We start from the raw sequence: 24,549 nt of genomic DNA, 5'->3' as shown, positions 1-24,549 counted from the left end.
TAGCAAAGGATATGCTTCTTCACTTATTCAGAGCAATTCACTGATTGTAATAAATTGCAGGATATAATATAAAATAGCTCACTTAATTTTATAACTCACTTCAAGCCTTTTTAAAAGCAGGGTGTTATTTTTCCTGTTATGGTACCTTTATAACTTGCAAAATTCTCATTTGACACTAATGGAAATAGGACCATACGGTACAATAGCCACTTTTGCACTATAAAGGAGGATAAGCTGCTTTCCTAAACTGAACCTTTTTGCTAACTGCTTTTCAAGGACACATTGTTATTAAATCTGTCCATTCTGCAATTCAAAAAGCACAGCGTTTGTTTAGAAGCAATTCTGAAACTAAATACAAACAGATCTAATGCCCCTTTAGATGCTAAACATCTAGCAAATTTTTTGTGAATTTAGAAAGTTAAATATTACTCCTATATATGTATGTTGAGACAAAAATAGTTGCATTCCTGTGGTAAAAGATTCTAGTTTTCTGACAAAGATAGTTGTGACGGCTTGGAGGTAAGGTCACCCAGCTGAGACTTGATGGGGCCTTCAATACAATGGCCTCTATTGCTGTTGTGTATAGGCAAAGCACTTGGCCTCTGACTCAAACTACATCAGCTTGCCATAGGCAAGAGTACTTACAAGAATGTCACGTGCAAAACAGCACAACCCATGGGGTACAGTGTTAACTACAGTAACAGAGACCATCTTGAGTCAAGGATGGACTTATGGCGGCATGGGCCAAATGTTGATAGCTCCAGTGCCCACTTCTGCCTGGTGTCCATCCATACCACCAAGACTTGCAATGGAGCTGACAGTGAAAATGTGTGGAAGACAAGAACTTGCCAGAAAACTGCTGGCAGAAGTCATTCCACCAGAAGAAGCGTGGATATTTATAGCCCCAAACCAGCTTTTCTGCAGAAGCCTCTTCTTTGATTAAGTCACAGCTTCAGAGGTGAATTAAAATGCGCAAGAGTGTGTGAAATAGCAGCAGCACATTCTGGAGATGAACTAGTTTTACAAAGTTTCAGTAAGTACTTTCAGCAAGAGCCCTGAATCAGAACTGTGCATTTCCATCTGAAGACAGCTGCACTAACATGGCTGTATACTCCAAAAGCCTTCTAAAAGCTATGCTCCACTACAATGCAGAACTTAAGCTTCTTTCTTCAGGCAGCTTTCTGAAGGACAGCAGGATTTGACCTTGTTCCACACTCAAGAACACATCTGCCTTTAAGTACAAAAAGTCACTGAATTTTTGATCAACCAACTACGTTTTTGTCTACAGCCCTACTGATTATTGCACGCTTATGCTGTAAAACAAACCGGCAAACTGCAGGAAAAAAAAAAAGTCCTGTCTGATTATTTATCACCCTGTTTATGCAGCACCATCCCTATGCAAAAGTCATCTAAGCAGTGAACGATAAAAGCACAAACAAATGAAAAATGGATGAGCTCCGAGGGTCCTTAGGAAGGCTTAATTTCTCATCTTTGCTGAAGACAAGCTTCCTAAACTTCTGTTCCTCTCAGCATTAAATAAAAGAGCAAACAACTTCAAAAAAAAAAAAATCAATGGCTTCTGAGGTATCTGCACACCACAGACCTCAGCTAGAAAGTCCACTGTCACCTTGTATTTGGAATTTCAGCTGACAAAAACAAATGCCTCTTACAAGGAACAAATAAAGAACGGGGAAGAAAATCCTACCCACAACCTAGCTCTGCAGGGAAATATCTCAGCCTCAAAAGACACTTGTTTGACACGTTCTTCGTTCTGACCCCTCATTCTTCCCTTATACCTGAATGCTAACATAAGCAAAATTATTTTTCCTTCTTAGCTCTCAAAATCAGCACTAAGACCATTGATTAAATTTCAGCCTTTGAGTTTCTACTGCTTGAGATCACAAACAGGAACAAGCAGGACTCAGCTCTCACGTGCTATGGACAGTGTGGCATGATTAGAATTTACTTAAAATAATAATAATGTTTGCTCGTAACCTAAACAAATGTGCCCGAGTCTCTGGTATTCAGCAGGTATGGAATCTGATATAGCCATTAGTATGAGACAGAACTGTAAGTAATCCCTAAATACCCTCAGTAAGAGCTGGATTCATTTTGTGGGTATCACACAGCAAATATAAAACCATGGCATGGGGTTAGTACAAAAGGCGACCAGAGAAGTTTTCACGAAGCACAGAAAGAAGAATCTAAGCTTCCCTCTAGTGGCTGCAACCCTCCTAAGAAGTCTGAAATGGAAAAAAAAAAAAAAAAAAAAAAAAAAAAAAAGGACAACGATGAAAGGTAGATCTGAGATAGGTGGGCACAGTTAACCCACACTTTTTAGTCAAGCCTGTAAAACTCTAAGAATAGAAATATGGAAATAGTTTGTGAAAAACTCAGCTTAATGGTGATTTTTGCCAGGAATGAACAAAATATATTTTATCCTTTTTGCATGTCCTGTATTTCTCTATTTTTCATATTCACATCAATCAAGGGAGAAAAGATTCAAAAACATTGGTGGTCTTTTATATCAGCAAAGCACCTAGAAGTGTGGTAGTAATAGGAAACAGTGAAAACAGATGATTCAATAAAACTGATCTTTCCTGAAGAAGAATCAGAACTATTTTTATTTAGAAGAAAAAAAAGAAGAAAACAAACAAACAAACAAAGAGTATTATAACATAATTCTGAGAGTTCATCACTTTACTGTTTGATTCCATCACTACCACAGGAACACAAGATGCGAATCAGTCAGAATAAGCCCTTCATTACTATTATTCTGACCAAGAACCAATGGAGGCAAGAAAAATAAACCATGTAAAAGACTAACAACATTCTTTAGCTGAGTAAATTCTGATATATATATCTGTTTCTCAGTGCATTAACAGTTTTGGACATCTGATGTCCCTAGAAAAACTTAGTCCCTATTTTCTCGAGGCATGAATATAGATCATCTGTAGACGCATCGCACAGCTTCACCTGCCTTCAGGCAAGAGCTTAATGGTGAAGTGAGGCACTGAATTTTGCCATCAACTTCATTTTTGCTGAAAAATACGTATCTATTTCTGTATTTCATTAAAAGGACATAATTGCCTCACTTGGATAAAACTTGAAAGAAAACCCAGTTAGAAGTTTCAGACTCTTAAACCTGTAAAGAGCATTTCAAACAACATGACTTCTGGTGAATTTCTTGAACGGGACAGAGCTCTGGCAAAAGCAGGTCAAACCCCACTGATGTGAAGGTAGTTGTATTCATTAATACTAGGCTGGATTTGACCCAGCGTGCAATTAAGAAGAGTGTAAAGTGTAACATTATAGGAGTTTCATTGTCATTGAGGTAGTTAATATTCACTTAATGTGAAGCCCTACCCGTAGGTCCCAGACAGATTTAAAGCTCTGTATTTAAAAATAAGCGCTGCTTTGAACCAAGACAGTAAAGAAGCCATTTAGAAAAAAAAGTCTATTAAACACTTACCAGGAAACCTGCTATGGAGGTTAGCATCACAGTTGTAGCCGTTGAACTGAGCAGTCACCGAAAGCACTTTAATCGTCAGCAGGAGCAGTAACCATACCTGTTCCATTGCAAAACCTAGCAAAACATTAGGTGGTTATTACACACATCTGCTCGTTGCGTTGAAGATGCTTACTGCAGACACTTACCACTCGGGAGGTGATGGCCTCCAGCAAAGGAATCGTGGATAAAGCTCACAACCATATGAGAAAGAGGCCACGGGCAGCTGGGCCCATTTCTGTTTCTGAGCTTTTAATCACAACTTGCAGCAAAGAAATGCTCATGGAAGGTATAAAAGAAAGAAAAGGGGAAAAAGTCCCCTAAAATTTATTGATAGACTAGGAGAGTGCTTATGCAATTGAACATTAGCAGCTTTTTTTTTTTTTTAAATTTCAGTGTAAAAGTCCATTGAGAAAGATGAATTAAGCAGAACAACGTTTTATTTCAGCCACGTCCTTGAAAACTATACAGATAAATGTCTTTTTGAGCAGTTCTCAGGCTCAAGGCCCTGGAATAAAATCAGTCCACATCTAATTGCCAAAAATCTGTTCTTTGAAGCATGCATGCAATTGAATTGAGCTCAGGTAAGGAGTTGGCATAGAAATTACATCTACTTGAATCATACCTGGCAACCAGTCTAGAAGGTCAGAACACATAAATTTTTAATGTCTTGAATAATTATTCTTCCTAGGAAGAATTCTCCAAGGTGTCATACTTACAATATTTAGAACAATCAATAAATATCTGATTCACATATTCATCAAAAATATCTCAGAATACCAGGGATTTGTCCATGAATTGCTTTACTTTTTCTTTTATTTATTTTATGAACAGAAAAACCTCTGCTAATCTGAAGCAATACTCTGTTTTCCCACAAAGGGACTAGGCAATTCTGAGAGATTTAGGTGGTTTGCTACCTCTAACATGACAGCAAAAGATGCTGATCATCACATTTCTCTGAGAAGAGAAGCAATATTCACAAACACAGCACACTTTCATGCAGCCTTGGAAGAAGCTAGCTACAGCACATGGGGAGAACGTTTGGGACAAACTCCTGCTTTTTTTATCAAGATCAGTCATGAATGTACAGGAGTGTGGGGTTTAAAGCCTTGTGTTGAGAGATGGGGACCCTCACAGAGCATTCCCAAATGCTCCTCGGCAGCAAACAAGCCAACTAGAACAAAGCATGAGCCACGCACTACATGAAGAAAATAAAGGAATATCCCAGTGACACCAGATGAGTCCAGTCATTCACTCCTACTCAATTCTGCCTGTAAGTACCTGGGATTAAAACAGAATTGGCAGCACCAAGTTCCTGCTAGGCACCCATATTGATACTTGGACTTTATCTTTGTAGTTCCCAGCCAACTGAAGCTATTCTATTCTTAATAAGTCAGATTCAACTTTTGCCATCCTCTCCAAAAGCAGCTGTGCTGTGTGTCTTCTGCTCATCTTCCTGATCCAAGTGTCACCTATAGCAACAATGCAACCTTCCTTTAGTCTCAAGTGGATAAAAATTCTAAATAAAACAATTCTTTGATCCTTTCATCTTTTTTTCAATTAGACTCCTATGGAAGTTGACAGCACTTACAGCTAAGGCTGACAACAAAAAAAAAAAAGTGAGAACAAAGAAAATAAAATTCTTAACTGGGTTGCTATGAAACCTTTACAGTTTCATGATCTCCTTACCTTATCCGTTACTCTCCGTGAGAAATAGGGTGTTTCGGGTTTTGATGGTGGTTGGTTTTTTTTTTGGCATCAAGAAAATTCAACCTTTATTTTGTGAACATTTTTTACTGTGGAAAACTGACTTTTCTCCAGTATATTGGAGCCTTACTTCTGCTTGTACAACTGTGATTTGGATAAAATGTCTCTTTCTGTTGCCTTGTAATTGAGCTAGTTTCTGATAAATCAAGGGCAATTTACAAAGATCTAAGTCTGACTTCAATTTCCTAACTACTACAATATTTTTTTGCTACCAAAAAAAAAAAAGTTTGAAAAGAATTTAATGAGAAATCACACTGGCAAAGCTGTAACTATTATTTTAGATGAAAAGCAGACCTTCAGATAAATTCTAAAATGTTAATTATTAAACTTAATTTCTGTTGCTGTGCTTCAGAGGGAGGAGAGATGATTGCTAAAGACCAAAACTGAATTAAGACATTAAGTATTTATAGCATTAGTTCTCTAGCCGCATTCAGAGCAAGTCAGATTTTAACACAACCAATAATGTTCTTCTTGCTCTCCAACTACTGACTGATCTGCATATGGATTAGCATGCAGATCTGCAGCACAATTGGGATGACTCCTGCTCTCAGTTAAATAAGTTAAGAATGTGCATTATTTTATTATATCTTGCAAGAGATTTGCAGGGCTAGAAAATACCCTGAGAGGCCAACTTCATCTATTCATTTACCATTGTAAGGATCAAGGCAACCACTCCTTCCCAACTTGCTTTTAAAATATTTCCAGCAACTTCTCATTAAAAAATGCTAAAATCTTAGCCAAACAATTGTACAAGTCATCCAATCTAAAAGATTTGTACCACAGAATCATTGAATGGCTTGGGTTGGAAAGGACCCCGATCATCAAGTTCCAACCACCAACCATACAGACACTGCTTAATATTTCATCCAGTTATGTCATCAAAATGGCACTTGTCTGTATATGCCTATAAAATGAAATATCCACATAAATATGATGAAATATCCACATAGAACAAAAGGAAGGTAAAATTCAAGCCTCAGGAGTAGGTGATTTATAACCCAGAAATCAACATGCTCATAAGAAAGATAGTAAAGATATACATTTGCTTTTTTCCCCCCTTGCTCTTTAACATGGAATGGAGTTCCTTTGGCCATTTTTGAAGATTACAGCATTTCATGGTTTTCCAAAAAAAAAAAAAAAGTGCTTTGTGGTCCAGAAACAAATATATTTGTCTCTTAAAAGACATTTTCATGATTCCATAGACATAAACTGCACAAGAAATGTCTTCCTTCACTCCAGGTTTCACCAATGTAAATAAAGTACTCTTTTGTTTTCTTCAACCTTCATTCTCCATTTTCTCTGCTGAGCATCTTTGAAAATCTTTTGATGTTTACATGATTTACTGTTTGTTTATGACACTCAATGTAGTGTTTGGACTCACTGAAATGCCCAAATCAAGGGAAAAAAATACTTTCAAAGTCACGCAAATAATTTAATTTAGTTTCTGCTCCTATACCAAAGGATATCTTCCAAACAAGATTTCATATATTCTATTTATCAAGCGAACAGTTCTTTCCATTAATTTGGAGATGGAGGAAAGCTCTGTGTACAGGACTTCCACGTATACCAAAGAAGTTCACACGGCAGCCATCTCAAGCATTCATAGTAGAACAGATCTAAAGGATGAGTACAGACAAAGAGACAGAGATTTGAAGACCTATCAAACATGGTTAATTAATCATTTCAGAGACTGTACGTCATTTAGATTTCTAAAACAACCAACTCAGTGGAAAAACAGCTCAATATACTTGGGTTCCAATCCACCAAATTTTCAGAATGCTGAAGTAGACAGGGTATGAATTTCTGTGCAACTGAATTTGTTTGTATATCCAGCACCAAGTCATATCTGCAGGTTTTGCTGTTCTGTGCTGCATGTCATTGAAGAGTACAAAGAGGTAACAGTTGCAACATGCATCCCTCAACTTAATTGTTATTATTCTACAAAGCCCTTGTCCCTGATTTCACAAATGTTGCCATGTCAGAAAACCCACACCAAATTTCAAAGTAAAGATGTTTGCAATTTAAATGAAAGCCATTCTGTACTCAGCTTAGAAATACTGTGGAACAGAAGTGACTAACCTAAATTCCTTCTTTTATTACCTGACACTCAATTTGCTCGTTCTCTCATCCTCTCATTTTTAAATGATCTTCAATAATTTTCCATTTTGAGCAGCATTCACTACTGGCTCAGTCCTTCGTTTTTATTTAAATTCACTTGTGAGCTAATTTTGACTTTTGAGCTTAATTTTCATTTCAAATATTCATCCTATATTTTATAAGAACTGCTTATAATCTGATGCTTGTTCTTCATTTTCCATTTGTGGAGTGGCAATGCTACAAAATAATACAGTGATATTTATGTATCTTGACTTGTGCATAATAAAACTAGCAGAATAAGTGTTCCATTTACAAGTGTTTTCATATAGATCTATTAACAGACTAAAGGCTCTCTAGCAACATACATTAGGTCTCTGCAAGTAATAGAATAGAAAAATGTAGGTTTTACTTTAAAATGTTTTGAAGTAATCATGATATTGTTCAGTGAATGCTACTTCTTACAGTAATTTCATGACAAAATAGCTCCTTTTGGTTCATGTCTGTGTCACTGTTTACCTTGCTTCTGCATCTGTGCTGGAGTTGTGTGTTAGCTGTACCTCCATCGGAGCTTTCAGAACTGCTTTCCTTCCAGACATACACCAGACCATTTGCACTTAAAAGCAATGTGATAAACAAATCCAGAATAATAACTCTCTGCACCCAGCCCTTCAGCTGAACTTTCTCATTCAGTTCCTACATCCCATTGTGACAGATTATCCAGACCATGCAACCTCTGTCATCACCTTCTTTGCATCTTTGGCTCTTCTGATGCAGATAAAACAGGACTTGGATCTTTACAGTATCTGTTTTGAAGACAAGGGTACCAAATGGTGTAATTCCTGGGTTTTGTGTTTTTTTATTTGTTTTTGTTTGTTTTCTTCCTAATAGTAACAGAAAAAAAATGGGCGCCTGAGATGCAAGAAACTTTTTAGGAACAGGTTTCATCTTTAATATTTCCGTCTGCTAGCGAATAATCTTTGGTGTCAAGACTTTGAAAAACACAGTTTCTTTTCTTATGAATGCTTCAGACTTCAGATCCCATTACCATGCTATTTCTGACATCATGCAAAAGCTGCGAAGGTGAAAATACATGTACAGAGATGCACACATACGTAACATATACACACACACACACACACACACACACACTGATTAGTATCTTCTATTCAAAACAAAGCTGATGACAGTCATAAACCTGCAAAAGAGATTGGATGTTCCCAAAATTATAGCATTTAAAGGTACTGAGCACAGGAATACAAGCATAATAATGACAACACATACAAGGAAATAATAAAACTAAGAACACTAGAAATCGCTTCATCAGAATGTAAAAAAAATGCATCTGATTTTTCTTTTCTCAACAGAATGGGAAAATAATTTTGTTTTAAATAGGCAAGCTGATCTCTCTACTGACTATTCAGAATACAAACAGCAGTGGTGGACTATGCAGGAAAGACGATGCATGAAATGTACAGGTGTACTTAGGCATATAGTTACTTTCAGTGTCAATTATTTGGCCCCAAAAATGATTTATGCACATTTTCTAGTCATACGTTTAGACTCTATTCTTGAGATATAAAACAGAAATCCTGGATTGTCTCTATACTATATGAGCTTTGTAATTAATATTGGGTCAAAGCTCAGAGCACCAACTAAACCAAACAAGAACTGTACTTGATAAAGAACAAATCATAGACAAAATCTCAAATGCCAAGATATTTGCAGAATTAATCAGTTGCCTAAGGTGTCCAAAGAAAGTGAGACTGGAAACAAATTTGAGAGGGACCTTTTTTTCTTAATAAAGAAAAATAAATCAAATTTTTGGTTTTATTCTAAACTTTTTGGTTTGTTTGTTTGTTTGTTTGTTTGTTTTTTTAACTAGTCCCTCTACAACAACTTCTTTCACTTAAACTAATAATGTTTTTGGTTGTTTTTTTTTTTAAAGAGATAGACATTATTTTCCACAAAAGTAATCCATACCAAAATTCCTAGAATTTAATCTGGAAGATGGTCATTTCAGAAAGCTATCAAATTTGGACCAGCATGCTACATAGGCAATGGAAATTCAAGACCATTAAGTATTAATGAAGAAGTAATACATAGCTTTCTTCTGAACTGAAGTGATATAACCATTCTAAGCCCTTCTGAACACCAAGAGGCTGAAAATCTAGATCTGGTTCCTAAAGACACAGCTCAGATTATCTTTTGTGAACTTGCTGTTATGACAAATCCTTGAATGCACTGAGGTTTTTTTATTATTATTCTGTTCTGAAAAGAAATTGACTGCTTATTTACAAAGTAAAAAGAGAAATAGTGATCAAATGAATAGTACAACCATATGAAATATTTCCAATGCATTTGTACAAAATAACACAATACCTTCCAAGGAGATAACAAACTAGAAGTGAAACAATCTTTAAAGCACTTTAAAAAGATATGTTTGAACAAGTCATAGATCCTGACAGTCTATATATATTTAAACTCTCCGCTTAAGATAGTTAAAATCATGATGCAAGCAGTTTACCTGTTACTCTGTGCTAAACAACAGTACAACAGTTATTCTAGTTGTTTCCTAAATCCATGACTGAAATACTGATATTCCTCAAATGGAATGGCTACCTTTCCTTCATGCCATTCTATATTATTTTTACTGTAGTTATACTTAGTGATCAGTTCAATTTTATTTAAGTATTGACAGAATATTTGGTGTTTTTTTTTTCCTCCCACGGAAATGATCCGAATAAGTGATTTAGAACTTGCTGCATTTCACAGAAAACATTGCTAAACCTCTCCCACATATTTATATTGACATCCTAAGGCATTTGAGAACATTAGTGTTATAGCAATAATCATATGTATTATATCATACAAAGAAAGTATCAAAACATTATGTACCAGATAGATAAGCCAATAAAATTATTCAAATTTCTGTTTGAAATGTTTGATTCAATAAAATGTAAGAACATAAATGAATTTAAATTTCAGATAAAAAAATACAAAAAAAAAACCCAAACCAACCAACAAACAAAAAACCACCAAAATCAACTGCATCTCTCAGTCACACAAGAAAGACAGATTTCTGTGCTGCCCTTCCAACTTACAGGAATTACTATGGTTTTCTATGGGCTATGAATTGTGCAATGTTGGCACTGAGCTCAGATTTTAGAAGAAAACAGGACTGAAGGAAGTGATCTATTGTCAAATCTTTGGACTAGAATTAAAGAGTTTTGGAAAAATTCTTCTCTGATTTCACATTGTCTACTACATAACCAGAAAAATGGGTCAGACTGAGAAAAAAAAAAAAGTAAATTCAGAATAGAATTCAGAATAGACTATTGTAGTGAACTGAAAAGATCATTTTATTCCAAATCTGGAAATCCTTGACAAAGCAAGATCTCCTTTTCATTATTTAAATTTATAATTTGATGTTTTGCTGTGTATTTCATTAATCTGAAGTTAGAGCTTAGATTCTTCATGCAAATTTGGTGGGTTCAACACAAAAAGCCAAGAATTTAAACCAACTGAAAACAGACTTCCTATTATAGTCACTGCATATCTGACTTGCATCATAAAGTGAAAATCATTTTGTATTTCTCAGCTTGGTCACAGAATATTATAGTAAAGAGAAGAAGAACTCTATAGTTAACAGTTAAAACTGATTACAGAATCACAGAATTGTAGGGGTTGGAAGGGACCTCTAGAGATCATCGAGACCAACCCCCCTGCCAAAGCAGGTTCCCTACACCAGGTCGCACAGGTAGGCGTCCAAGCGAGACTTGAATATCTCCAGAGAAGGAGACTCCACAACCTCCCTGGGCAGCCTGTTCCAGTGCTCCGTCACCCTCACCGTGAAGAAGTTCTTACGCACATTCGTGCGAAACTTCCTGTGCTGCAGCTGATGTCCGTTTCCCCTCGTCCTGTCTCCACGTACCACTGAAAAGAGACTGGCCTCACCACTATGGCCGCCACTCCTCAGATATTTATAAACCTGGATCAGGTCCCCTCTCAGTCTTCTTTTCTCAAGGCTAAACAGACCCAGTTCACTTAGCCTTTCTTCTCAGGGGAGATGCTCCAGGCCCTTCACCATCTTTGTGGCCCTCCGCTGGACTCTTTCCAAGAGATCCCTGTCTTTTTTGAAAACTGGGAACTTACAAAACAAGTTTTAATCACATAACTAATAGCACCTACCTATGGACTGACTACAACATGCAGAAGTATCTGCGATGAATGCAATGAGAACAGAATTTTGAGTCATTGGCTAACTACACTGACTACGTAGAAAAATGGTTTGATTTTGTTCTCTTGCACCTGTTCCACATTGTGTTCGTCTTTCACTTTTAGTAGAGATATTGCAATTTGAAAAACAGTAAGAGACTAAAGCAAGTCCAGGATCATCTTAGACAAACAAAAGCAATGGTTATGTAGTCCTCTATATGGGCAGACAGGGACCATCCCTAAAGCCTGGAATGAATAGGTTGTTTCTATGTTTAAAGATATTCAGCACAAGCACATTCAACCTACTGATTTCTTTTTCACATCACTGATCATTATGAGGATTCCATCAGCAAGCAAATTTACAGAGACTATCAAATCATTTGATATAGGCCACTAAAGACTCGTCACATGGTAATGGCCTTCAGTTGCCTCTAACTATCGTCTGGATTCAAAAACACCAATACAGCGATGAGACAGTTCTAATCCTATAGCATGCCCCTAGAGCCTTGCAGTCACGTGGGCAGATGAAGATCTAAATGAGTATCATTCTCCTTAATTACTCTTTTTACGCTTTTGAAGAGAGCAATATAAATATAAATCTTCAGTAAATAATGCTTGATGTCACTGGCAAGTAGATTATAGTGCAGCCATCTGTTTGCAGTTTGAAAAGTTACCATTAAAATAAGACTTCACTGACAAAAAGCACCAACAGTTTATGCTATCAAATTGACTTCAATTTCCTGACTTTTAGGAATAGAAATTAAGCAGTAAAGTTATAGAATGCCACTGTAGAATTGGACAATCTTATCTAATCCTTAAAAGTTAAACAAATATGGGGTAAATAACACTGTTGATATCTTGGCCTAAACAAGTACAAAAACCCACAGGCTTCATAAATGTGTGAAATCAGAGAGCGCTCGCAATGTTCCAAGTATTACATTTAAACAGAAAGAGAGAAGCTATTTTATTTTACTATGAAATAAAAAAAGATGTGCTTATGAATATTTCTTTTACCATGTTTCAAGTCTCTCTTATAGCCATTTTGGACTTATTGCACGGCTTGAAGTAATTTTTAAGCCAGCCTCTAAAACAAGCCTGAGGGATATTGCTCAAGACCGAGCTAAAAGAAAACAAAACATCACGCACTGATAAAAAAAACATTCTTTGATCAAAAGACCACAAGTAGGTTAAACAGTTTCTTCTGCTGCTGCTCTAGGATGATACTAGAATTTCCTCTCACAGTGCACACAGCAATTAGAATAACTATGTCAATTTGGACTGTATCAGTTCATCAGCTTAACTAAAGACTTGATTTCAAATCCCCACTATCTTCACTCATGAGTATATTGTCATTATTAATACTTTTTAAAAAAAAATAATGAAAGGTGGTGCAATTATCACATCCAGCCAGCTTTGTTACTGCAGACAATGTCATTTCCAATCAGCAAACCCATGTCATTATACTGTGGAGGGAGACAGATAAGAAGTCTCGCTTATCAAAATTTTCTTCCATCAATGCAATGATTGTGGGAACAGGCAGACTGACACCACAAGTTGGATAACATCATCTCCCTCAAGAAATTTATTGTTTTCCTCCTGAAAGCAAAACGAATGGGTTTGACACACATTGGTAACTCAAAGGCGTATAACCTTCCTCCCCTCATATTAATGATGTGGGTCTGGTCTGGGTACCTTTAGTTAAAATCTAAGTTGAGAAAAAAAAAAAATAACACCTCTTTTCCCAGCTGGATGATAATTTGCCTTTCTGTTTTCATTATCCATTCCCTACATAGTTCTTCCCCAACCAACTCCCTCTGAAATTTTCTAGTGAGTTTAAATTTGTTAAACAAGTGTTAAAATGATAACTTTTTAAAATAAAAAATAATCTGAAATTTTGCAATATTTTAGCAAGTTCTAGTTGGCTGACATAGTGGGCACTTACCCAAATCCCCTGAAGCTGTTGAGTCAGCTGTACTCCATCTATCCTGTACTCCTGCATGTGATCAAGTGTTCAACTTCTCTATCCTGCAGAACTTTTCAGAAAGCATTCTGAGCCTGCTGGAGGGGGAAAAGAGACACTCATTATGAAAATTCTTTTAAAAATAGGTCTGGATTTTAGATGGGAAAATTTGACAGGTCTCAGAATACCTTACAAGTCTGTTCATCACCACGCTGAAATCTGAGCAGGATCTTTATGGTGCCTTTTTTCAATCCTCTGCCTCTTTTTTCTTGCAGCCTTTTGATCTACTTCTCTCTACTTGTACGAAGATCTCCAGAGGTCCAAGTGGGGCAAACAATCAATGTGAAGAAATTATTCTGTCATCAGCTTGTTGAGGGAAAACCTTGTTTGCTTAAAAAGAGGGGTGGGAGGAAGGAGACAGATGGAAGCACTGAGATAGGATCAGTAACTAAGCTGCATGGTTATCAATGCCCCGTTGTGTGTTGTGAGAAGTGTCTAGTTTTTTCAGTTCTGGGCTAAATTCATAGTACCCACAAAACAAAAGCAAAAAGAGCGACATTTCACGCTGTGATGAAAATGTGATATGGGGGTGTCACTGTGAATACAGGTGACAACAGAATGATAATTACCAACAGGACATCAATGCACACAAAGCCAACTGCATACAAAGGCAAGATCAAGCTGCTAGAAACTAAACCTGCTTCATAACATCTACTCCCTGATCCTCGGGCCTTAGAGGGGGCAGAGGGGAGATGTTTCACTCCCTTTTGTTGCATTAGATTTTTTCTCTCTCCTGCCTCTTTTCACCTTCTCCCTTTAGTTTTTGTGACAGCCATCTATGCCTGTAAACTTTCAGTATGCCTTGGGGCAGGTAAAACTGTAGTCTGTAGGCTTTGGCATCCCAGAGAAAGCTTTGAGGTGCCTGGATTTGTTGGGGCAGAGCACGAACAGTGAAGCCTGGCCTTTGCCATGTCTTCACTTACACTAGCTGCTCATAGAAATCAGTGCTGCTAAGTACATCCACAGCGACCCCGGCCAGTCTGGATGAGCAGCAACCTGGTGGCCCAAAATGCTGACCTTCCCACCTCATAGGCTTGCTCTATCAAGTAAACGAAAAAGGAAAGCAGCAAAGCAGGTTTCAACAACAAGCTCCCACATATATAAGCCATGTGTTCTGTACCCATGGGAATGGTGGATCATCCCTGGCTGCTCCAGATGCAGGCATACAGAGCTTTTGCCTCTTCCAGCAGTTTTGCTCCAGAAACAATCATTTATAATATACTCTGAAGTCATCAGACATCAAAAGGCTTTTTATACTTGTAAGTTTCTAATCCTATTTTCAGACACGTATCCTATGACATTAATGGTTGGGTGGGGGCTCAAGAAACTAAATCCAGCCCTTCAATATGAATAGTACAATACTATAGGATTATAATAATACAAGGACTAGGGTTGCCTTGGATTAATAAAAAGATAAACAAAGGGAAATGAAGCAATGACAAGACCTTTACTTCATATTAAGTGTTTAGACAGGTTTGATACCTCAAATCACAAGAACACATTGAAATATCTCAATATAATATCAATTTCACAAACAAGAGTGTTAAAGCATGGTCTTACCCTTGAGTAGGTTTCCAAAGCAGGAATCTCAGTTAAAGACGCCTATAAAATCAAAAGTTATCCCCTGCCTTATAGCCTTCAGATGAGTTTATTAAAAAACATCAAATCATGTTAAGACATTGTAGGCAATTTCCCTCCATTTCCAGTGGCAGCAAGTACAACTTCTGCAAAGTTTGTACTGCTTCCTTCCATACAGACACGCACATAATCAAGTCCTTCCTCAACATCACAGCTCTCACCTCTCCTTTCTCTTGCTGCAGAGTATGTTTTTCATAGAATCATATAACCATTTGAGTTGGAAGGGACCCTTAAAGGCCATCTAGCCCAACTTCTCCACAACTAACAGGGACACCTACAGCTAGATCAGGTTGCTTAGAGCCCCATCCAGCCTGACCATGAATGTCTCCAGGGATGGGGCATTCACCATCTCTCTGGGCAATCTGGTCCAGAGCCTCGTCACCCTTATTGTAAAAAACCTCTTCCTTATATCCAATCTCACTGTTAGCTCTTCTAGTTTGAATGCACTAAGCAGCAAGATAGGTCCTTACAACTTTAGCTCACACCAAAAACTAGCCATTTCAGCAGCTATGCACTCTGAGGAATCATGGCTACACACTTTCGGGAGACTTAATTCTCCCCATCAGCTGCAGGAGCAGCTTGGCTGGAGCAAACACATCCCCCTCCAAGCAGAAATAGGTTGAAAGTTGTCTGGGCAACACAGTTCAGGAAAGCCTGCAAGACCAGCCTTCATCCTGGCAGGTCGTAAGTCTTCTAAGGTCTGTCAGCTAGGCAGTCCATCATTTTACACCTCTACTAAAGTTACTGCTGACTGAGAAGCATATGGTGAGATGAAAGTACAGTTATCTGTGTTATCTCATTCCCAGACAGCTCACACAGTTTAGGATTGCAGTAGCTTTACCCTCAATCCATTAGAACAGGTAAGAAGGAACACAGCTACAATGTGTTCAGACAGTAATTAGTTGACACATATTTAAAGGAAGCAGAGAACAAATCTCTGTGCTTTCTAGAAATAGCACTTCACTGCTATCACACAATACCATAAGCAATTTGAAGGATATGCTACATGTACACATAAAATCCCAAGTTGTTTCAAATTTTCTATAAATAATGGCATTTAGTAATTCCACTGCTACATAATGTTCTCTACTCTTTAAAAATAAAAAGAAATCCTTGTATTCATTAACATGAAGCAAAATAAAACAAGCCTAAGTAATTCACCATTAGGGATGCGAAAGGATGTGCCCCAAACCATTCAATTCTCTGAACTTACACAATTTATTTGTAGAAAAATGGCTTTTGCTCTGTAAAATATTTAACAATTTTACAAGTTTTTTTTTTCAGCATGATTTCAAACAGTCATTCTGGTCAGAACAGATATAAGACAACAGCAGTATGAATATATCAAGTGAAAAACAAAGAATAACTATCCAAACATATTATTTTAAAAATTCAAAATCTGTCTTCTTTCCATAAATTCCTTTGCCTGTCACGCTATCTGAGTTTGTTTTTTTGTTTTTTGTTTTTTTTTTTTAGATTATAACAGCTGTTTTTTCTAAGCAATGATTTTAGAGAATTTCAGGACACAATCTGATTGCAAGTTTTAGTGACTCAAGTAAAGGATCTGAAGGACTAAAGCATCTCAGGAGCTTTCTCTTTTCATGTAGACAGATACAACAAATAAGTAAAGCCATTTCTCCCACCCTCTCCTTCAGGATGCAGAAAGTTCCCACTCACCCAGAATTTGTTGCTGATACCTAAATACACACAGGGAGACAGAATGGATACAAATGAATGGAAAAAATAACTCAAAAGAAAAAAAAATCAAATCAGAAGGGGAAATCCAAAGATTCTTAACCAGCTTATATGCAAGCTAAACTGCTTTTGGCCCATGATATAAATACTGAGTCTGCTAGACTTACATTTCTCTTAGAAAAGTAAATAAGAATATTATTCCTAATCAGCCAAAGGAAGAATCTTCTCCTCCGCTACTTGTACCACAATTATTCCCTTCTGTAGAGTTTTGGAGATATCCTAGATTTTCTTTTGACAGATTTACATCAATATCAACTTCAACATTAATAAGAATTTCCACAAAGCCCAACTAGATAGTTAATTTGTTAAACAGGAGAAACAAAAGACAACAAAAAATACAAATTGGCTTATATTTGGGATATGTATTGGCATACATAGACCTACATTTGGAGGTGTTTTGATGGAATTCTTCTCAACAAATAACCATTATATATTACATCCCCTCTTATCTGCCTCTTTTCCAAACATATCTACAATGTTACTTCCTGCTCTCCTTATGACTAAGTTGCAGAGCCCTACAAACATCTCCTGCCTCTTCCCCTACTGCTTTTTCTCTCATATTTAATTTATTTGCTTTTTAAAAACTTCACGCTTTCACTTTTCTAACCACTCCTCAGAATTATGTCCATATTAAGCCCCTTCACATAAAAGATTTGCACTACTACCCCTTTTCTATTGATATGGCAAGAGAAAGGGCCTCAAGTTGTGCCAGGGGAAGTGCAGGTTGGATATTAGAAAAAGTCTCTTCTCAGAAAGAATGTGAGGTATTGGAACAGGTTGCCCAGGGAGGTGGTGGAGTCACCATCCATTAGTGTTCAAGAACTGTGTAGACATAGCACTGAAGGACATGGTTAATAGGTATGGCAGGGATGGGTTGATGGTTGGACTAGATAATTTTAGAGGTCTTTCCAACCTTATTTATTCTATGATTCTTTCCTAAAAGATCGGGTGTATTTCAGAATCCAGTTAACACAGTGTAGCATCTCATACTGTTCTTACAATATGCAGTCAATACCTGCTGTAGCTGCAAGGAAAGAGGTTTGAAAAGAACCAGTACTGCAGGAGATATTCTTCCCTAGCAGTAGTCAAATCACTCACACAAACACATAGCTTAAAAACTGTCATCACTATTTATACTATGGGCATCTAGAGAGCGTGTACCAGTTTTAAATAACTGAAGAGTATTCTGCCTCGGAACCAACCAATTCCTATCCTGCCAAAGTAATGGTAATTTAAATCTCCCTAATGTAAACTGTTAGAAAAACAGAGAGCACGTGAGAAAAATGATCATGAAATTATGTTTGTAATGAAACATCACACAGAACCCAAATCCAGTTTACGCAGATCTTTACTAAAGGCAAAAAATGCAACCTGAACAGATTGTAAATAACCCTGGCACCAGTCTTATCTGCAGAAAGACCACAGAACTAGGATACATAAATCCCTGTTAGTCATAGCAGTGCATAACAACATACATCAAAGGACTGACATGTTTCAATAACAGCAGAGGTAAATTTACAAAAGAAATGGTTGTGGTAACATATTGTGAATTGGGACTAAAGAAAAAACAACATACAACCACCCATGAGACTACATTCAGCTTCTCCAGCTTTATTGAAAACAACCTGATTTGCAGCAACAAATATTTCTCACAGTATTGTATAAAAAGCATTAAAAACAGTCAGCTTCTTGCATTAAAATATTTTGTTTCACAGCTTGTCTGATTTTTTTTGGTTTCTTTGTTTTAGATCCGTAGGATACTACGCATGTGAGCTTCAGTTTACCAGGGATGCTCAGGAAAATAATTTTCATGTTGACCATATCAGATCTAAAAATAAACCTGGAATTACACTTTGCTTTGGATTTAGATCCGTTATTTTGGTTTTTCCTCAAATCGAATAAAAGTAAAAATCATTCTATTTCCACTTAAATCACAAAAATTTATACAAGGATTGCTCCAAAAGCAATGTTTCCTATTTTATTATATTGGCCCACAACTCCAGAGGCAAATGTTGGCAGCATGGCAGTAGAGGTAGAATCTTCCCACCAATATTCCCTTATCTGTGTGACAGATGGCAGCAGAGGGGCAGTCTGACAGAACGGTGTCTGACATGGGAGTGCACATGAAGCAAAGGTGTGTCACTGAATTCCTCCATGGGGAAGAAATGGCACCCAGTGACATTCATAAAGATTTGCTGAATGCTGATGGAGGCCAAACAGTAAATGTGAGCACAGTGAGGTGGTGGGTGGTGTTTCAGCAGTAGCAAAAGTGAGTTGCCCGCACAGGTGCAGATTTTGACGAGCTAGGCATGCAAACTCTAGAGCACTGCTGATGAAAAAGCAGAGCTAATGGTGATGACTGTGCTGAAAAATATTATTTTGTAGCTGAGAACTTGCTCTACCAAATACTGTTGTGTTCTTTGTGTATTTTGCAATTTCCATGAAAATAAGTAGAAGGTATTACTTTCAGAGTCACCGATGTTCTATCCAAACAATTTAAAAAGTTTAAAACCATAGTAGTTTCAACAGCATTTCTAAATATACACACACTTTCTTACTCTTATATTAACTCTGAACATCATACTGTTCTACATCTGACTGCAAGACGCTCATTTTTGAACCCGTTACCAAATTTTAGCTAAATCTACAGCCAATATTCCTTTCCTTTAACAACGAGATTATATCTAATATTTCTCATTACTTTAAACATTTATCCTCCAGAGAGGCTTGCACATTTTCAAATGAGAAAGGCTATTTTCAATCTGAAAGCAACATCAATCCAGCTGTCTTGCTTTACAGCAGAGCCCTTCCTTGTTTCTCTGCCATTAGTTTCTTAAACTAAATGCAGATGTCACCAGCCTTTCTTTAGAAAAAGAAAGTAAACGTCCCATTAAGTACTTAGAGGACAGATTCTCCCATTCAGCTCGTTCCTACACACTTGCTGGTGCTGAACAGCAAATCTTGTATTTCTGAGAAAGGACTATCACAGAGAGGTTATTTTCCTCTAAGTGGTTTTCTTCTTTCACTTGTTCTCAAGTTTAGCGCTAAGTTGCTGAAAGATCACCTCATTCATATGATTGGGAGACTGTTAGGCTCCAGAGCATCGGGTGAGTGAGGCAATAATTATTTGTTTGAAAAACACAGGTAGTTTTGCCTGCATTGCAAAGAAACATGCCTGAGTTTTTCATTATTCCAAGGACAAATCCTGAAGCTTATTTCCTTTTCAGAAGCATAGTCCATACTCACAATGGTGGAAAATTACAGAGATAGTCCCAAGTCACTGCTCATGTTCAATAAAAGTCTGAATGGAACCAAAGCAAATGGGGCTATCTGCCCAAGTGTATGCTGCTGCTGACTGCATGCACACCTACACGCTTGGGCTTCTCAAAGGAGGAAAACGATCTCAGCATAAGGTAGGATGTGAGTTTAATGTACTTTAGCATACCAGCAAAACTCCCCATGTCCTTCGGGCGAACCCTTCCTCTGCTGCGAGATGGTTTTTCTTTTTTGAAGCATGGTTCACATTGCGCTAGGAGCTTCCTTTAAGTTGTTTTTCTGCTTGTTTTTTAATGCATAAGCATTTATGTTGTTTTGATGCTTTTTTAGAGCTACTTTTATTTAAAACAATGCAAGTTCAATAGCATAGTAAATACAGAGCTTCTCATGTTTGTTCAGGCCACAAATAGATTTCTAAAACTACCTTCCATGAGCTTTTTCCTAGGTCAATACAGTCCCCGTTTTATTTACTAGGATGATTTTCTATCATTTAGTGTGAAATAACTTCAAAACCCAACAGCATCAAGCGCCAGGAAACTAATCAAGGAGAAAGAACAAGTGAGAAGAGATCTGAAGGATTTTTACACGTAAGAGTCTTGACCATTCCTCCTAGGCAGTACTCCGTACCAGAATACAGAACTGCAAACTGCCCCCCTAGGAAGAAACAAAGCTCACTACATGACCTCTGTGAACCAGATTTAAGATGCATGTTCATTATGTTGCAGAGGGGATGTTCAAGAGGATCAATATGCCATTGAGATAAAAGAATGGTATAAACTGTCCTGAGAGTTGCTTAGAATATTCTTTACTGTCAGCCTGGGAATTAAAAACAGAGCAAGAGGCATATTAAAACTGTGCTTTTATAAGCTTAATCAGTAGGCTGGAAAATGAGTTTCACAAAGAGATAATGAGCTCCCAAATCATAATTTGCCAAGGGTGCATCGATTTCACTGGTCTTCAGATCATTTATGAGCATCCAGCACAAGAGCACCTTTCTGCCCCAGGCTCCCACCAGGCAGAGGCATGAGTCAGTGAGACACCACCTACGCAAGTAGGATTTACAAGTTTAATGGCTGTGTGAGGTACAGAAAGGTCATCAGTTTTGGATCTACTCAAGACGGATATTTTGTGGTCTTTGCTGAAGCTGAGAAAAAAAAAAAAAAATGTTTTCATTGCATACTGAATAAACCTTCTGCTTCCCCTTTGAGGCATTTTCAGAGGTAGCAAAGGGCTAATCTTAACAGTTCAATCGCAGAAGCAACCATGCTGCCACCACTGCAGGTTCTACCAACCCTGCAGTCACTACCTTGCTATTCCTCACCCTGGTAACCACTAGGGCATTTATCTAGTACATGAGAGAGTAGGCTGAAGGTTTCTCCTCTAGCTCAAGGGAGCATATTCCCTTGGGGACAGCTCTATTAGGTCAAAGATCAAAACTTATTCCTGAGTTAGTGACAAGTTGGTGTCCCCACCCCATCTGAAATATTTACACAGACCGTGCAACATCAGTTGTGACAACTAAGAGAGAACAATCCAGCTTAGCTGTAGATCAGTGCCTAAATCACTGCCCTGAGAAATAAGTTAAAATCCCTCAGAATAAGAAATACATTAAACTTGGTCTTCTGCATCTTAGTCAAGTAGTCAGACCACTGGACCAACAGGAGGGGCCATTGCAGAGGCAAGTTCTATCACGGCATCTAAAACTCACTACATATTGCAACACAGGAGTGACATCACAGACATAGAAGAGTCTTCCCATTCAAATTCACATTTGATTTCTCTCATCACAGCACGTAGGGAAGAGCCACTTACAGTCTTGCCACACTGAGTCAGCTTTGTTTCTCTCTCCACCATCATCCACCAATAAGTGTTATGCTGAGTGTACAGAAGGGATTTTTCAGTTGAAAGTTTGGAATCAGAGACAACATTTGTGTCATCTCAAGCCCCTAGCTCTTCTTTTCATTTTTTTAATATCTTATTTGCAGTTTGCACCAAAATGTACAAAGCTTAATGCTAACTCCTTCTGGCAGGTTGGGACAGCTGAACAGATAGGGGAGTTGTTTGTTATTTTTTGTTGTGATTTATTTATTTTTTTTTTTTTTGGGGGGGGGAGGGGGAGGAGGGGGTTGAAAAGTTCATTACTTAAAAAAAAATAATAATCTTGTTTCATAGGGATAGGGGTTCTGGGATTCGTGTGCAACTTTTCCTCCATCCATTCTGCAAAAAATCAGACATTCTTTCCTGAGACTAAAAGTTAGAGTAAAGATGACCCTTATCTCAGTAGTTTGTAAAATAAGACCGGAGATGCAGGACATGAACAGGGAAAAAGGCTGTCTGCAATGAATCCTGCTACTTACTTGCTCTGTGTTTGAACATGCATTTTTAATAGTAAAGTACCCCACACAACAAGAAATGACCTTATCCAACTTATACAATAAGAAAACTCAGAGAAACTGTAGCTTCTTTTCTTTGTTAGATGAACATGCCATCCCCAGACCTCAGCAAGTATGACTGAGCTGGTATGACTTCTTGCCCCTTTGAAATGCCATTCTCAGAAATACTGATGATTTTGTCATCATAGTTGTTCCAGATGTTTAAAACGCTATCTCAGGTCTGACGAGGAAAACATACTGCTGATACTACACCGCAGATCTGCTTCTTATTCATTTACTTTTCTTTTTCTCCACGCAGAACTAATACAAAGAGCTACAAAGTTCTGAACTTTACATTCATTTTCTGGAGGGGAAAAAAAAAAAAAAGCAGGGAATGAATGCCTGCAAGCCTTTGTTAGTCTGTACATTATGAAAGATATTATAGGCCAAATATCAGGACTGCCTGCTACATACAATAGCAACAGATCAAAGTCAATGCTACTATACCAAATGAAAACATTACAAGAACCATTGTGATCAGAGCTACTTCTTTTAAATAATCCATAAAATCAGAAAGTGGGAAAAATGTATCCTCTCAAGAATTACAGCTCCAGTTGATCTATTTCTTTCCTCACTGTGAAGTCCACTGCATTATTTATTCGTTTAAGTGCTCTAATCAAGACAACTGCTCAGAAGTCATTTTAAATAAGAGTGCACTGCTCAATGTAGCAGTAAGAGATAACAGCAATTTGCAGCCCATGGTGATGTACAGCAGCATAAAAAGCTTGCTGGATTGAGGACACATTACATGGTTACAGCTGAGAAAGTCATTTTACGATATAAAAAACAAATGCCTTTTTTCTTCTGTGTGTTGCAACAGACAGCCTCCTCCTTTATGCCTGATCTCAGGATTCATGAGAGCCACGCTGCATCAGCCACCACAATCAGAAGGTGTGCTCCACAAAACGCAATCCTACTGAATTTACATTTCAAGCATGCAGGCCTACTTGTGGGGACGCGAGCTGCTGCTGTCCAAGTACAGAGCAGAGGTGGCTGCATAATGCAGGGCTAGCCCCTGGCTCCCACCATCATTACAGCCACTGGAGCATTACAGGTCTTTTCAAAACAAGGCTTCTTAGGCAAACTCCTGGATTTGAGAGCTGCCTGGATGCTACAGTGAACAGTAGTATTATATTCCTTATAAAGCACGAGTTATCATCATAACATGCACAATGAAGACTAAGCACAGTACCATGTCAGAAGTAGTGAGGTTATACATTGTTCAAAATGGTCTTTAAATCAATAACTCTTTCTTCACACAGAAAAGACAACAACATTGTTTTCTAAATCTACTTGGCTGAAAGAAATATTGCAGGATGTGTGTTTTTATTGCCTTTTCATGACGTTATTAGCATTATCTAAAATTTAAGTTTAAATCAAAAGGAAAAGTGTTACCAAAGCCATGCTCAGCACAAGTTTTATTTCTTGCTCTACATGTACTCATATTTTGATGGGATAATTTCTTTTATTGCATCTGAACGTACCTATTCTCTTTCTCCCTTCTCAATACTTGATGCGGAAAAATAAATTTCGATTAAAGAGGATCACTGTATTAAAATGAACATTGAGAATATCATAAAATGTTAATTAAATAAGCCAAGTGCACCACAGATTTTTATTTTTTTTTTAAACTTCTAGATACATATGAAAGTTTTTTTTTCAGAATCTGAATTCCATAAAGTGTTCAGTCTTGTTTCTGTTTAAAATCAGGGAGAAAAAGAAATCACTTTCCTAAAATAAGAATTTGGTTTTTTTCCTGTGAAAAGGAGAAATCCATTTCTCAGCTACTGGTTGTAGCAGATATCTCTCTGCCATCAAGCCACTAAGAGATATGAAAAATC

At 37.4% G+C, this 24,549-nt stretch overlaps 1 protein-coding gene across 2 annotated transcripts in view; it reads right to left on the bottom strand.

The window, feature by feature from the left end:
- Window positions 1-14,970, bottom strand: part of ZPLD1 (zona pellucida like domain containing 1) — a 31,523-nt gene extending 16,553 nt beyond the window's left edge. Inside the window, exons 1-3 of one of the 2 annotated variants that reach the window (XM_010720487.4) lie at window positions 13,736-14,970; window positions 13,530-13,645; window positions 3,473-3,586 (exon numbers count right to left, since the gene is read on the bottom strand). In XM_010720487.4, the coding sequence (XP_010718789.1) occupies window positions 3,473-3,578 (106 nt within the window). In that variant the 5' untranslated portion in view covers window positions 3,579-3,586; window positions 13,530-13,645; window positions 13,736-14,970. The remainder of the gene's footprint in view (window positions 1-3,472; window positions 3,587-13,529; window positions 13,646-13,735) is intronic. The other variant, XM_085238968.1, reaches the window with a different exon arrangement.
- Window positions 14,971-24,549: the final 9,579 nt, after the last annotated feature.

This window comes from Meleagris gallopavo, chromosome 1, assembly GCF_905368555.1.
Source record: "Meleagris gallopavo chromosome 1, MGAL_WU_HG_1.1, whole genome shotgun sequence".
Lineage (NCBI taxonomy): Eukaryota > Metazoa > Chordata > Aves > Galliformes > Phasianidae > Meleagris > Meleagris gallopavo.
This window is presented reverse-complemented; position numbering and strand designations above follow the sequence as displayed.